The sequence below is a fragment of the Nicotiana sylvestris genome, chromosome 3, assembly GCF_000393655.2.
Source record: "Nicotiana sylvestris chromosome 3, ASM39365v2, whole genome shotgun sequence".
NCBI classification, from domain to species: domain Eukaryota; kingdom Viridiplantae; phylum Streptophyta; class Magnoliopsida; order Solanales; family Solanaceae; genus Nicotiana; species Nicotiana sylvestris.
Genome location: NC_091059.1, coordinates 193,298,684 through 193,312,639, shown reverse-complemented (window position 1 = coordinate 193,312,639; position 13,956 = coordinate 193,298,684). Strand labels below are relative to the sequence as shown.

Here is a 13,956-nt window from a genome sequence, read left to right as displayed (position 1 = left end):
TTTTTAAATGTGTTTGTCCATGAAATTTTACAAGTTTTTGAAAAAAAATTCAAAAATTTCAGATATTTTTTTTTCTCCACTCACAAAATTGCAATATTTTTTTAATTGAAATGCATGTCCAAACATAATTTCAAATTCCAAATACTATTTTTCAACTTAAGTATTATACTTTCGTTTTTTATTCCATTTCCTAATCTCCAAGCAAAGTATTAGGGATCCCCCCTCCTTTTTATATAGAAAATCCTTATATGTCTTATACTCATATATGGAACTAGTCAAACTTTTTCTACACAGCTACAAGCATTTTTCACAAGTTGGGGATTATGTGCTAGAATTCCAGCACTTGCATGTATTCTCTCTTGAAAGAAGCAAAAAACCCAAACAATTGCCAGCCATGAGCCAACTAAAGGTGTAACGATAAAGAAGCAGTTGCAAGTCGGCACTAGACTGTCTTTAAATTGGTGTAATGAATCAACTAGGACAAGTAGATTATCATATCATAACCGTTTTGGCTAAATTAAAATCAAAGTCAAATATTTATTCCCATCCATATGAGTACCTATCTTATATGTTGAGACAGACCAAGTACTAGTCAATTACACAGATATATCTGGAATTTTTCCTCTAACAGAACTTCCTATATTTAGAAAGTAAACAAAATCTCTAACTTCCTCTATCCAATCAAACCAGTTAATTCTCCCAACCCCTCTTACAGCATACTGCCAACAATCAAACCCCACATTTTTCAAAGGTTCTCCACTTAGCCTATTGCCATCATCCTACTCGTTATCAAGAAGAATTAATTGTACACATGTCTGCTTCGATTTCTTTTTTCTTACAACGATGGTGTTCATGATAACTTTTCTACATATCTTTGACTATTTCATCTGGTAGGGGTGAACCGGGAATTTCCTGAAGGGTGTTTAAAATTTAATATACATATATACAAAATAATTTTTGACCTACATACATAATATAAGTTTCATACACATAGTATAATTTTTTTATGAAGGGTGTTCACTCAATGTAGCTACATAGTGTATTCTTCCCGCGGAGGGGGTGTGATTTGACACCCCTTCCTGTAAGGTGACTACGCCACTGGGTGAACGCAGTGTATGCAGTTCCATGGGTTTAAAGTAATTCAGTATCTTTTTCACGAAATATAAATGTGTATATATATATATGTGTGTGTGAAGATCACTAAAATTTTAATAGATAATAGTAAATTCTGAGCCTATAATTGCAAAAATATAATGGATTTAGTAGTGAAAACATAAATATTGAATTCATCAAATTCAAACCTTGAATCTTTCTTTACCATCGGCTATCCGCTACCTTTTACCACAACAAGTACTCTATAACTCTATCAAGAATAGGAAGAAATTACCTTTTTTTTGGTGTTTTATGGAATTTAAATCTTGATTTCTTATGATTTTTACTCATTTTATTGACGGCCAGGGAACACTATTGAATGCGTAATTTAGAAAGGCCACACCCTGGTTTGCATTTTTTAATGCTCCTCTTTTACATAAAACATTCTGAGGAGTCAGGATTATAATAAAAACCAACAGCCAAAAAGGAAGAATAAACGTGGTTAGCAATAAGGGTTAGGAGTGAAAACCAAGAGGCACGCTTTGGATTGAATCAAGGAGACAGGACCACTGACTAGGATTCACAAGTACTAAGAGGATGTCCCTTTTGTGCGTTGTTTTGCTCACTGCTTTTTACATTAAAATAATTAAGATCTCTAAGAAAAGTGAGGTCTCAAGTACAAAACTCGAAGTTAAATACAATTAAACGTGCAGGTATAAAGTGGTAATCAATTTTTAAGCTCTCGATCTTAATTATAGCCCTTATTATTACTTAATTATGGCCTTTATTTCTAATTCATGGACTGGTCCTACACTTTTTCTATTGTGGTGGCCGATTTCATTATGATGCTCATAATTAAGGGAGTTACTACCAATTACAGAAGCTTGAAAGTATGTAATAATGAGTTCATGATGATAAGGATCAAGGATCTTTAGTTTAGGCAGCAAAGATGACTCAGAGTTATATCATGATGAAATAATGATGAGTCCCACTTTATATAAATTCTCTCTTTTCAAAAATAAATTTAACTTGCATTAACGGCATAAACATTGCCGTATTTTTTTTATTCACAGGTGTAAATATATTTATACAAGGTAATTATAGGTAAATTTTTGTAATAAATATTAATTGATCTATAATTAACCCAGTAAAAACAGTAAATAATTGTTATCACGGTTAAATCCACTGATATAGTGTAAAAAGATTCACTGTTAGTTTATATAGTAACTTAAATTAAATCCTTTTAAATTGGTAGACGTAATACATGATTTATTCCCCTCACAAATTCACTGATCATAACCTTTTTTTCCTCTAGTCATATATCCTAACAATAAGACGTGGTCGAATTTGTTATATTTTAAGAGTTACATGTGGGAAATTATCGTACCAATTGATTGAACTAGCCCTTATTTGTTCCATGCAAAGACACAAAATTATCAACTCAACAAATAAACAGAAATAATTCTAATTAAGTCCCATCTGATAGAAAACTGAGGGGAGGAAGAAAAAATTAACCTCCGTCAGCAGAGTAATAACGACAAAAACAAAGGGAATAACAAGAACCTAAAAAGGTTTTTACACTACAGATTAGTAAATTATTCTCCTTTCCTCTTGAATAATTTGTTCCGTCAGTTAAAAAAAAAAAAAAAAAAAACCATGTCAACTCTTGGGACCATGAATTGGATTAGGGTTTTGGACAGGAAAATGTGGTAATTGCATGGGAAATGGATAGTTGAATTGTATTGAAGAAAAAGGATCTTGTTTTTGGCCTATGGCTTCTAAAGCTTCAACCTGCGACCTTAAAAATTTCAAATAATTTGCAGCTTCATCAAGCATTGATGCTGTATCCATTTTGCTTCCTCCTGGAACTAGCCTCTGCAAAACCCTAATTCTTTCGCTTATCCTTTCTCTCCGTTGCCTCGCCGCGACTGTCTGTGGATCCGTTGATATTCTTACGTTCTTCCTCTTGGGCTTTTCCGGTGCTTCAGGCCCGAAGTTCACGGGCCTGAATGCAGCGGCCCGATATATCATTTCTTTCATTTGAGCAATTGCCTCTGGATCCGGCTCTTGATCTATTGAAGATACCGATGAGCTAGCTTGTTGAAAATTGATGTTCGATGAAATTGGACGTGACTTATTGTAATTTTCTGCTATTAATCTGGGCTTCTTGGATTTGGATTGCTTTTCCGAAATGAGCTGAAAATTACCACAATCTCCATTTAACGAATCTGACTCGAATAGATTGAATTCACTCGGAGAATTCTCAAGAGTTTGATTGTGGCTTCTCTTGTTATACTTATGATTCGGAGATGATTGTGACACCGTCTCATCGAGCTCATTAGCATTGATGGGCTTGTATGGTTTTCGTTTTCTTTCTTCTTCTTGAAGTATTTTATGTCCAGACTCATGACAAGTCAAAAGCTGTTGATAACCTAGCGACTGCTTCAGAGCTTCAGACGAGGCATTGTGTTCACTAGAAGAATTGAAATTCCACAAGCCTTTTGAATTATCAACAAAAATCATGGACATGCCATCATCTTCGATTGACGTGTCGGTGTTGTTGGTGGTGGTGGTTGCTGAGAGTAAGCAATCAAGGGATTCCAGAGAGCATGCATTTGAGAGTAGTTTAGGTGCTGGCTTAATCTCTTGGACTTGACCATTAGAGCTAAAATCCGCCATTAGGCCATTTAATGCCATTGGATTACTATCACTGATGTAATTAGGCATATTTAGTATAGGGGAAGAAGAAAATCCATTTTCAGCACAATCTCGGCTTAGATCTGCTGCTGATTTAGCAGCCATAGAATCAGCAGCTAATCTTACAGCAGCTTCTTGACGCTGTGGCATGTTCCAATTAGAAATTACGTGTATTGGATCAAATGAAGCTCCAAACTCCTGAAAAACTGGACTTTCATCCCAATTCAAACTCTCCATCAATACTACTTTTGCGATAGTCAGACCACTAGATCTTCAATACCTGAAAAAATGCGAGTCGCTTATAATTAATGAACTTTTCAACTGAACCCAGTATTTTATTTACACTGAGCAAAAATATGTGCGTTTGTGGGAAAGATACTAAAATTCATCAAAATACTTATTTTTGAACCCATTATTAGATACAGATGCAATGAGTTTAGTGGTGATAACTTAAATATTGAACCCATCAAATTTAAATTTTGGATTAGCCTCTGGATGAACGGTAATAAATCTCTAATAGCTTTGTCTTCCAAACGAATGAAATTTTATAAAAGAAAAAAAAAACTTACAATTAAATTAACTGCAGCCTGCAGGCGAAAATGATGGCTTTGTGTGATAGACTGATGAAATCGTGAAGGGTTTCTGTATTTAGAATCAAAGCTTTTAGTAAAACGCAGAAGTACAGGCTCTAACAACTATATTCTTGATTCATATAATCTGAGATAATATACAAAAATAGATATTGCTAACGTCAGTTTTAGCTACTAGCTATATATACAATTTGTCAAGTTGTATAAAAAGAGAAGCCATCAGAATCTCGGAACTGGCCAAAAACTTGCAGACATGAAAAACTAGCAAAGGGAAGAAAAAAAAAATGAAGCAGAAGATGACATATTTACCATATAACAGAAAACTGCAATCTGTTGTGTGAAAGAAGAGTTAGTTTTAATTTAGCTTAGGCAGCAATATTGGAAGGCCAAAATTCTTGACTCCTTTTTCAATATGTTGGTAGGAAGACATTAGCTAATTATTTATATATCTAGAGGAAGAAAAAGGAGTTGTAGAAATTTGAATTAAATAATTGGGAAAATAATATTGGTAGCACTTGTAGAAATAAAATATGTACATAAGTTCAAACAGTTGACAGGAGAAGTAATGTTTTTTTAAAGAGAAGATAAGACTTTTTGGTCAGTTTTGGTGGGGCTGTAAGAGTATAAGTTTTGCAGATGGGGAGCATGAGATTTTTGAGATGCGTTTTGAATTTATATTTATTTATTTATTCTGAAGGGTAGCCTTGACGTAACTGATAAAGTTTGTGTCATGTGACCAGGAGGTCACGAGTTCGATCCGTGGAAACTGGCTCTTGAAGAAATGCAGGGTAAGACTACGTACAATAGACCCTTGTGGTCCGCCCTTCCCCGAACCCGCGTATAGCGGGAGCTTAGTGCACCGGGCTACTTTTTTAATTTATTCAGTCAGTTGAATGTTGTTTTTTCTTAATTAATTAAATTATTAAACGTTTTAGGAATTGAGAAAAGCTCTGACCACCACCTTTTTGGTTTGCTTAGTTGCTCTTCTTGCTGTTCCATGCGTGCTGTTAAAAAAAAACCACAGGTACTGTTAAGCAACTTTAGGCTTTGGAAAAAATTTCATCTCTTTTGAAAAGACTCCCACTAATCACAGCTTTAATCATAACATTTTTGTGTTACTGTGAATTTTTACTTTATAGTCTCCCTTTTACCGCGGGTCAATCATACACTTTTAATTGCTATTGCAGATGTAAAGGTACTTTGTTGAGAGAAAAAAAAAGAGAGATCAAAAAGGTACTTTCTCTTTACTTCGTTCGCAAAGAGTAAAAGTAATTTCAGAAAAGCAAACAAATCCACCGCAAATAATGGAAAAAACGAGTTACTTTTTCCCACTTGGAGTTTGGAGCAGTTGATTTAGCAGAACTGTAACTTGTTACGCAAATAATGTTGTTCATCAAAAAAGAAAATTGACCTTGAACTTGACCTAACTCCAAAAAAAATCTTTGTCGTGACAATAGTTTAAGACTATATATATATATATATATATATATATATATGGAATTATTACAATAGCTAAATCGAATAAGATCAGGAATCAGGATTGCTGTAAATAGATTAATAGAAAGAAATTAGTTTATATATATATAATTTCAGTGTGAAGATTGTTTGACTCAAAAGATATTAGTAGAACCTTTTTGAACAAATCAATCAAAGATAAAGGGGTAAATCTTAGCTGAGTATAATAATCTCTAGAAGGAATAATAGATAAAGAGAAGATGGTCAGAGAGTTTTCTTTCATTCATGAGTAATAATGTCTCTAGCGTTCGGGCCCCCATTACAAGATTATTGTCCTCCTTTTATACTAAGAGAGAAACTGTTATAAATTATAAAAGACAAAATACAGGGAATATTCGAAGGAATATTCCTAATGTCCCCTGATGGGCTTACACTACTACCAGGGTCGTACAGTCTCTTGTTTTGCCTTAAAGTCGTCTCCCTCGGAACATCGACTCAAGGAGACCCCGTCATTTGTCGTACTCGTCGTTAGTCGTGATTGGTCAAATTTGGACCCATACAGTTAGTCCCTCCGTTTGTCGGGGTTGCAACCGGGTGCATCCTCGATAAGCGGACGTCATGCGCTCTTATGGAGAAATTTGATCCTTTGAGACGTTACGACGTGACCAATGGAGGAAGGTCAGCGTGCCCAGCAAGACATCGAGTAATACACTGTAACGGAAATGATATCAGCTTCACGTGCGCCATCATCACGCATGTTTTTGAGGCAGGAGTTGACGGCTTGATGCTTCGATTCTTGCGCTGCTTTGTGACCCGCCGCCTCGATTCTGGCGCCACCCAATCCTATAAATAGGTGAAGGGTTTGTTTTTTCGAAATTTTTTACCAATTTCACTACTGATAACTTCTTTCACTCTTCCGTACTTGCTCTCATATCCTTCTGCTTCTTCTTACGTTCTTCATTCTAAGATTCTTCTTCCTTCTTCTCTTTGTGTTGATATCTCTTGTGAAGAGGTTCCAGAGGCCACCCCGTTGTCCACGGCGCCCCCTTCTGGCGGTGAAGATACGGTGGTAGAAGAGGGTGACAGCCTTCTTACAGTGGATGAGCTACTGCCGAGGCATCCCTTATCTCGAAGTGACTTCCTCAAAGATTGTCACGACCCAATTTAGGATCGTGACTAGCGATTAGGAGCAAGTGCTCATAAGTAAGCCTCATCGGTATTTTACAGAAAATCAGCCAGAGTTTCCCCTATTTTTGGACCATCCCAAAAATTTCTCTATCTCAAATCAGCAACCAAACATCCTAATATCATACCAAACAATTGACAACTTGTCAATTAACCAATACAAGTCTCCACTATAACTAAACCACCAACTAGCCACTAGAAATACTAATTTATCTCCAACTTTGATAAATGAGAACGATACTCAACATAAGACTATAATAACAAAAGAATACTCATGACACTAAAATAATGACTATAAAGCGACTCTAAGAGTTTAAAGAAAGACCATAAAAATAGATAAAATTCTCCGCCCACGCGAACAAATGCGAGGCTCACCGAGAACTATCAACTTGTCCGCTCTAATTAACGAAATCCTCGCCTGCGTCAACTGCTGTCTCTGTAAAAAAAATTAGTGGGGAATGAGTCGCTAGCTCAGTGAGTAATAACACTTAACCACAACCGTTTTTATTGGGGACAAGTCTATATTAAACAGAAATTATCATAAAAATGTTCCTTTCAGAAACAATAAAGGATTTTCAATCTCGTCATGTTTTTTTTCTTGTAGTATAATACAATTGACAATTCCATAATAAGCTCGGTAACCATTGTATAATATCAATATCCATATTTTTGGGAGGTTTCAATGAACGGATCATGTAATCGGTATAATTGTGGACTTCTTCGCAAGAAGTCAAATATAACGATAGTCCCTACTCGAGGAAAATCGGTAACGGTATGCTAGTTCTACCTTTCCACTAGCGAGGGTTATAACTGTACTCTGTAATCGGTAAATACAAGGTGCACTAGGTCTAACAAAACCGCCATTAGCTACGGGATCCTTCAAAGTCTACTCCCCTTTGTACTTGTCTCTATATTCGTATATACTCATAGGAAAATATTTTAAAACAATATAGGGCATTTCGGTTCTTATCAAATCATGTAATTTCATTTCGATAACAGTAATTTCAAGTAACGGTAGAACATATCTAGTGACAACAAGAATATTTAAAACAACGGTAATCATCTCAAATAACTATTTTGGTATCATATCAAGTAAAATACTTATCCCACATGCAACTCAAAATAATCAGTAACATATTCATAGTAAATATCATGTGTAAATCATGCAAGTTATGAAAATATAAATTGCGGTAAGATTACTACTCATAGTACTCGTGTGAAATACCAAACTCGTCATCTCGAGCGATCCGTACAACTTTCTCCAATCAATATATAACCACATCAACAGCGATCTCGTGTTAATTTTCTTGTTTAGGCTAATTCATGGCTAATTTAGAATACCCAACACTCGAAGTTTCATGTTTGACTCTTAATTTGCCTAGAATAATTCTTATTGGTATTTAATTTCTTATACCTTGTGAAACCCTTCAAATATATGAACTGAGATAAAAAGAATTACCAGAAGAAAAGAACCCAGATGATAACTTCGAGTATTACTCGTAAAAACCAGTGCGTATTTAAGTTTTCTCAAGGTTTGGTTCCAGCCTTTCTTTCCTCTTCTTCTCCTCCTCCTCTTTTTGAAATTCGTTTTCTGCGTTCTGAAGCAGAATCCTTTTTCCGTTTTCCCTTCTTTCGTTTGTGTTGATATAGTTACATTTTATGGGCTTGGGCCGTTTTGTGAAATCCTTATTCTTTTTTTGATTTGTTTTTTATAGTTAGTTTCTTATTATTATATTATTATTATTATTTTGCTAATGACCAATACACCCTTATAAAAAATATAGGGTATTACAAAGATCCCCCCTACTCTGGACCCCGTGTTTTCTGAGACGGAGCAAGTTCATAACTATGCTTTTCGTGTAAAGTATGGCATCCCGCTCATGTAGATATGGTTCCGACGGGGAGAGATTGCTTAAATGTCCACAGACCTGGGTACTGCGCTTTTTATGAGTACCCTTTCATGATTGGCTATACTCTTCCTCTCTTCCCCTTAGCGGAAGAATTCTTTAGGTTCTACCAAGTTTGTCCGGCGCAACTTTCGCCGTATACGCTCAAGGTACTTCTGTTGCTGACCAAATATACAGAGTTGGCGGAGTGTAATGTTCCCATCCACCACCTTTTGCACCTGTTCACGCCCGGCTTCCATAAGGGAATTATGGTGCAGTTGAGCTTCGTGGCACGAAAGGGTTGGTGGTCGGGACAGATGACCGGGCAAGCCGTAAGTTTTGGCACAAATACTTCTTTGTCAAAACTGAACATATCGTTTCTGACTCCGCCAGGTTCCCGGAGCGATGGAATGAGACTCGTAAGTGTCGCCACTCGTTTTACTCTTCCTTCATCTGTATTCATTTTAAAGTTTGTTTGTTTCCTGTTTGTAGCTCTAGGATGTCCACCTCACCCTATCGCGAATATCAGGGATTGGGTAGCTCATCTGTTGCCTCATGCCGCAGAAACCCGAGATTGGCCCGCCTTCGTAAAGCGTTATAGCCCTAAAGTTTCATCTAGTAAATGTTTTCATTACCCCTTCGTTGTCCGTATGACGTTGTTTCTTAATACGACCCTTTGTGGCGACAGGTTGAAGAGCTTCCAGGTGAAGGGAGCCAGTTCCTGTGTTCCGGCACGCCGCTGCTACTGCGGATACGCAGTTTATTTTGAGTGAATCTGTCCGAGAGGGTTATCCTCAACCTACCCAATTTGAAGGTCCCTCTCGAGTCGTGGTCGTGAGGGAAAAGGCTTCTTCAGTACCGACCTCACACCCTTTGGATGAATTTTCTAATGGGGAATAGTCGTTATCGAGAAAAAGGAGAAGGATGGAGCTCGGGAAGGGTGTGGACATGGACACTAATAGGAGCAGGACGTCACAGACGGCACCCGTGCTCGCCTTTATAGCTGATGCCATTTTATCGGGGAGGTCTCCCCAAGTGGAAGGAGTTTACCCAGGAGCCGGTTCGGTACGCTCTGCTGAGGGCGATGCGTTGTCTAACATTGGAGGGCGTCGTGTTGAGGGTGGTGGCTTAGGTTAAGATGTCGATCCAGAGGATGTCAATGAGTTCGTAGGTCGCCATAATCATGTGGAGGTCAGAACGGAAGGGTCTTATCGTCATATAGTCGTCCCCGGGGACTACAACTTGCTGCTGAACTGCGAGCAAGTGGCGTCTGCTCTAGCTCCTCTATGTGTTGCCCCTGAAAACAAGGTGCTTAGGGCGATGAACGACGTGGAGTTGTCTCAGAAGGTCGCCGGTATGGCCTTGCAGGTAGGTGTTGTTGGTACCCAATTTTTCTCTATATATTTTTAAACATACAAAACACCTTCAAAATAGCATATATAAGCATGTCCAAGGTTTTTATTATTTTTTCCATAATTTTAAGGTTTTAAATTGATTTATTTTCTTCCTTTTTATCCATAAAATCTCCAATAGTTATTTCCAAAATTATTGTTTTGACAATTCATATATTGGATTTCTATATTTATGCCAAAATATGGCTAAGGTAATTTTTATATATTTTTTATAATTACATTTAGTATTTTTAAAGATAGATTGCATATAATTGCAATATTAGCCCTTTTTCAGATTTAATTATGTTGTATATGCATAAAATTGGTTCCTATATTTTTAAATTGTTAATTATATATTATAAATCATTTTAGAATCTTAAAATTATTTTTTCAAAAATTATTTACTATTTTTTATAAATTATAAAGGGAAAAACTAGCTATTTAAATTATAGCCAGATTGGCTTTCAATTGTAGCCAAATCGGATCCCTAATTCCCAGCCCAATTTACAATTAAAAAACCCGAACCACACCCGATTTACCCATATCCAAACCTGGAACCCACCTACCCCATTTAATATCGAGAGATCAACGGTCCACACCGTTTATTTCCTTTTTCAATCAAACAACCGCCCAAACCCTACCCCATTTTTCATTTGAGCCGCCTCTGAATCATCTCCTCCTATATTCTCTCTTAGACACTCTCAAACCCTAATCACTGTCCACCCTTCTCCGACCACCTCCCTCACCGGAAAATATGGCCTCTTATCATCTCCTGGCCCCTGCTTCACTCCACGCCGGTTCGACACTACCCTGAGGTCCTCAGGTGAACCTGGAGCGGTTAAAATCTTATCCATGGTCTTTCATTCCATTTTCCGATCATCCATGGTTGTTCGAGTAAGATCTATGACTTTTTTCGGCTAAAATTGGTGACATTTTAAGGTCCTTTCATCTTCTTTGGGTTCTCTGAAACCCTAACTCTTGAGATTTTCCACCTTTCTTTAGATCTGTCTTAGATCTAGGTATATCCATGAGTTTTTAACCAATTTTTTTTCATCTCTACCATTTTCCGAAAAAACCCTAGATTCGCTATTGTTCGATTCTTCTCAAATCTTTCTAGATATGAGGTGATTCGTGTATTATTAAGCATTTTTCTTTTAAAACCTCCTGTTTTAACTAACTATTTCAAATTTTTAATCACTCCTCCTAAACCAGGGTTCATCCCAAGTTGTTTTTCAAGGGTTTTTCTGACTTTTGAGTATTTGATTAATTACCATTTCGTCTTCGTGACTGATTTGTGCAAAATATGAAACCCTAGTTGATTCTATGTAATTCTTTCAATCTTTGCTTCGATTTTGGGTATTTTTGTGGTACCAGTCGTGTTAGTTTACTCTATCTTTGGACTTAAACATTTTTCCTTGTTAAATCTGATATTTTTGTGGTTTTGTCCTAATTGATCTTTGTTAGAGTTCAAACCTGCTTTTTCGGCTAAGTACTGTATTTTCTTTGAAGTCTTACTCGGTTTAATCTCTATTCTATGGGATTTGAGTAATTCTCTCCGGAAATCACTATTCTTTTGAAGGTTTTGCTGATTACTTTACTCTATTAAGTGTCATGTGCATAGATTATATTTATTTCCTTGTTTATGACTTTAATTGATCATCTCTGCCTTAATTGATTGCCTGTATAATTTTAGGATTCTTACTGATTCCTTATTTGGTATGATTTGGACTCTTTTCTTTAATTAAATCCCTGTTGTTACCGTTAATCAATTATCCCAATTAAGGAGGTCTATTCCGAACCCCTTTAGGTGTATTTGATTCTGTAATTTTGTGATTGTCCCTAATTGACTAGCTTTTGATTCTTTACCTTATTATTTCTACTCCTAAAGTGCTATATATACGCTCTTGTTTTACCTCTCAACACACGGGCAATTAGTTCAGAATACACACACACACTCAAACTCTCTCTTCCTTCTCTACTACTTATGTTAACTGCTTTTCTAGTCGGATGAATGCCAAGGCTAGACTGTGGAACACTACTTGCTTTACTTTCTGCATTTTGCTTCCTTAACTGGTATGTTCCTAGTTCAATTCTGAAACTCAACTCTATGTGCTCCTTGTCTGTTAATCCATGTCTCCTTCTACACTAACTTAATGGCTCATGTGTTTAATTGCCCTTCTTGTTTACTGCTTTATTTGGCATGCTTAAGTTTTGCCCTCACTTGTTCAAGTGTAATCAGCATGTCTAATTGAGTTTTGTTTATTTCCCTCAACTAGTATGCCATGTTAGTATCATAGACTCCTAATGTACTTGATTAACACTAAGTGGCATGACTAATTATGTAGACCCATGTCCTCAACATGATTACTATGTCTTATTACTATTCTAATTTCAAGCACGATTCACTTGTTAACACTTTGAAGTAGTAATTTTTTGTGTTCTGAAGGCCAATCAGTTCCTACTTGTTCTTTGTACTTGCTGGTCTATATGCATCTCTTCTCAGCCTTGTTTATGTGTTTCTGAGTTGGGCCCTCTATATCCCCAACCCCTTACTTCCCGCTTGTGAATGTTGAGATGATACTATTCTTTGAATTTGTTCTTTGTGTGCTGGCTTGTTCCAAGTTGTTGTTGCTCCTATCCCCTTCTCCTTTCAAAACTGTTTTCCCTAAGCAACTATTCTGTTGTTTTGCAAACTTATTTCAAACATGCTCTGACAAAACTGTTTCCAACTCAACCCTTTTAAAACTATGCCAAGCACTCTCACATATACTCTTAGACCACTAGGTTCTGCCCCTTTTGTGTGAGCCTTGCCTTCGGACTCTTGAGCTCCCTCTGAACTTGGACACATAAAAACTGGCTTTTCCACACTGCACTTACTCTGTCTTGGCTATGAAATCTGGGTGTGAGCACTTCCCGGGATCCTAAGAGGTCCTTAGGGAACTCTGACACACCCGGATATGAGAAAGACTATGGAACAATCTTGGCACTTAAAGTGATTTATTACATAACTCATGGAGGAAGTCCTAATCAGATTCCTTATAGTGTAACTTCCTTGTTTTTCATTTCTACTTATGTAATTCATTTCAATGTTGGTTTGTAATAACCTGTTGTAAATAAGTATTGGGGTGGCTAGTGAAAAGGAATAGGGTAAATATGCATGCTATAGTTGCTAAGGGTAGAAAACATGCTATTAGGTTTATATTCCTAACTGCGCAATGGAAACCATGCTTAGGATTCATACATGCATTAGAAAACATGCTCTTAGGTCTCTATGTTTATTGTTTCATCATGTGCATACTTACAAAATCATGTGTTAAAATCTACTAATAACTAGCACTTTACCATTATGTTATGCGCTGCCATGTACACTTAGAGATCCCGCCTTAGGATAAAAACAACGCTAATAAACAGGTCATTTCCATATCTTCTGCATATTCTGAAAGTATGTAATACTTATGCATTTAGAAATCCTGCTCAAGTCCTGCATATACATTATTCTGCATTTTTGTGCATTAGATATCATGCCTTTAGGATCGCATTCACATCCGCTTAGGCACCTATAGTGCTGGTAATAATTTCGGAATTCTGAACATTTGGAACAATATGTTTAGCAATACAATTCAAACGGAATTCCCTAAGTAACCCTGATAACTGGAACAC

At 36.6% G+C, this 13,956-nt stretch overlaps 1 protein-coding gene across 1 annotated transcript; it reads right to left on the bottom strand.

Moving 5' to 3' along the window:
* Nucleotides 1–2,751: 2,751 nt before the first annotated feature.
* LOC104226932 (transcription factor bHLH87-like) lies at nucleotides 2,752–4,765 on the bottom strand. Its single transcript, XM_009779036.2, has 3 exons — nucleotides 4,689–4,765; nucleotides 4,359–4,431; nucleotides 2,752–4,069 (listed from the first exon to the last, which is right to left on the bottom strand). The coding sequence occupies exon 3, from the start codon at nucleotides 4,024–4,026 to the stop codon at nucleotides 2,752–2,754; it is 1,275 nt and encodes a 424-aa protein (XP_009777338.1). The 5' UTR covers nucleotides 4,027–4,069; nucleotides 4,359–4,431; nucleotides 4,689–4,765.
* Between the last annotated feature and the right edge of the window lie 9,191 nt (nucleotides 4,766–13,956).

What these genes read in the sequence shown, in the direction of transcription:
- LOC104226932 (XM_009779036.2), bottom strand. Translation starts at nt 4,026, where the DNA reads ATGGAGAGTTTGAATTGGGATGAAAGTCCAGTTTTTCAGGAGTTTGGA.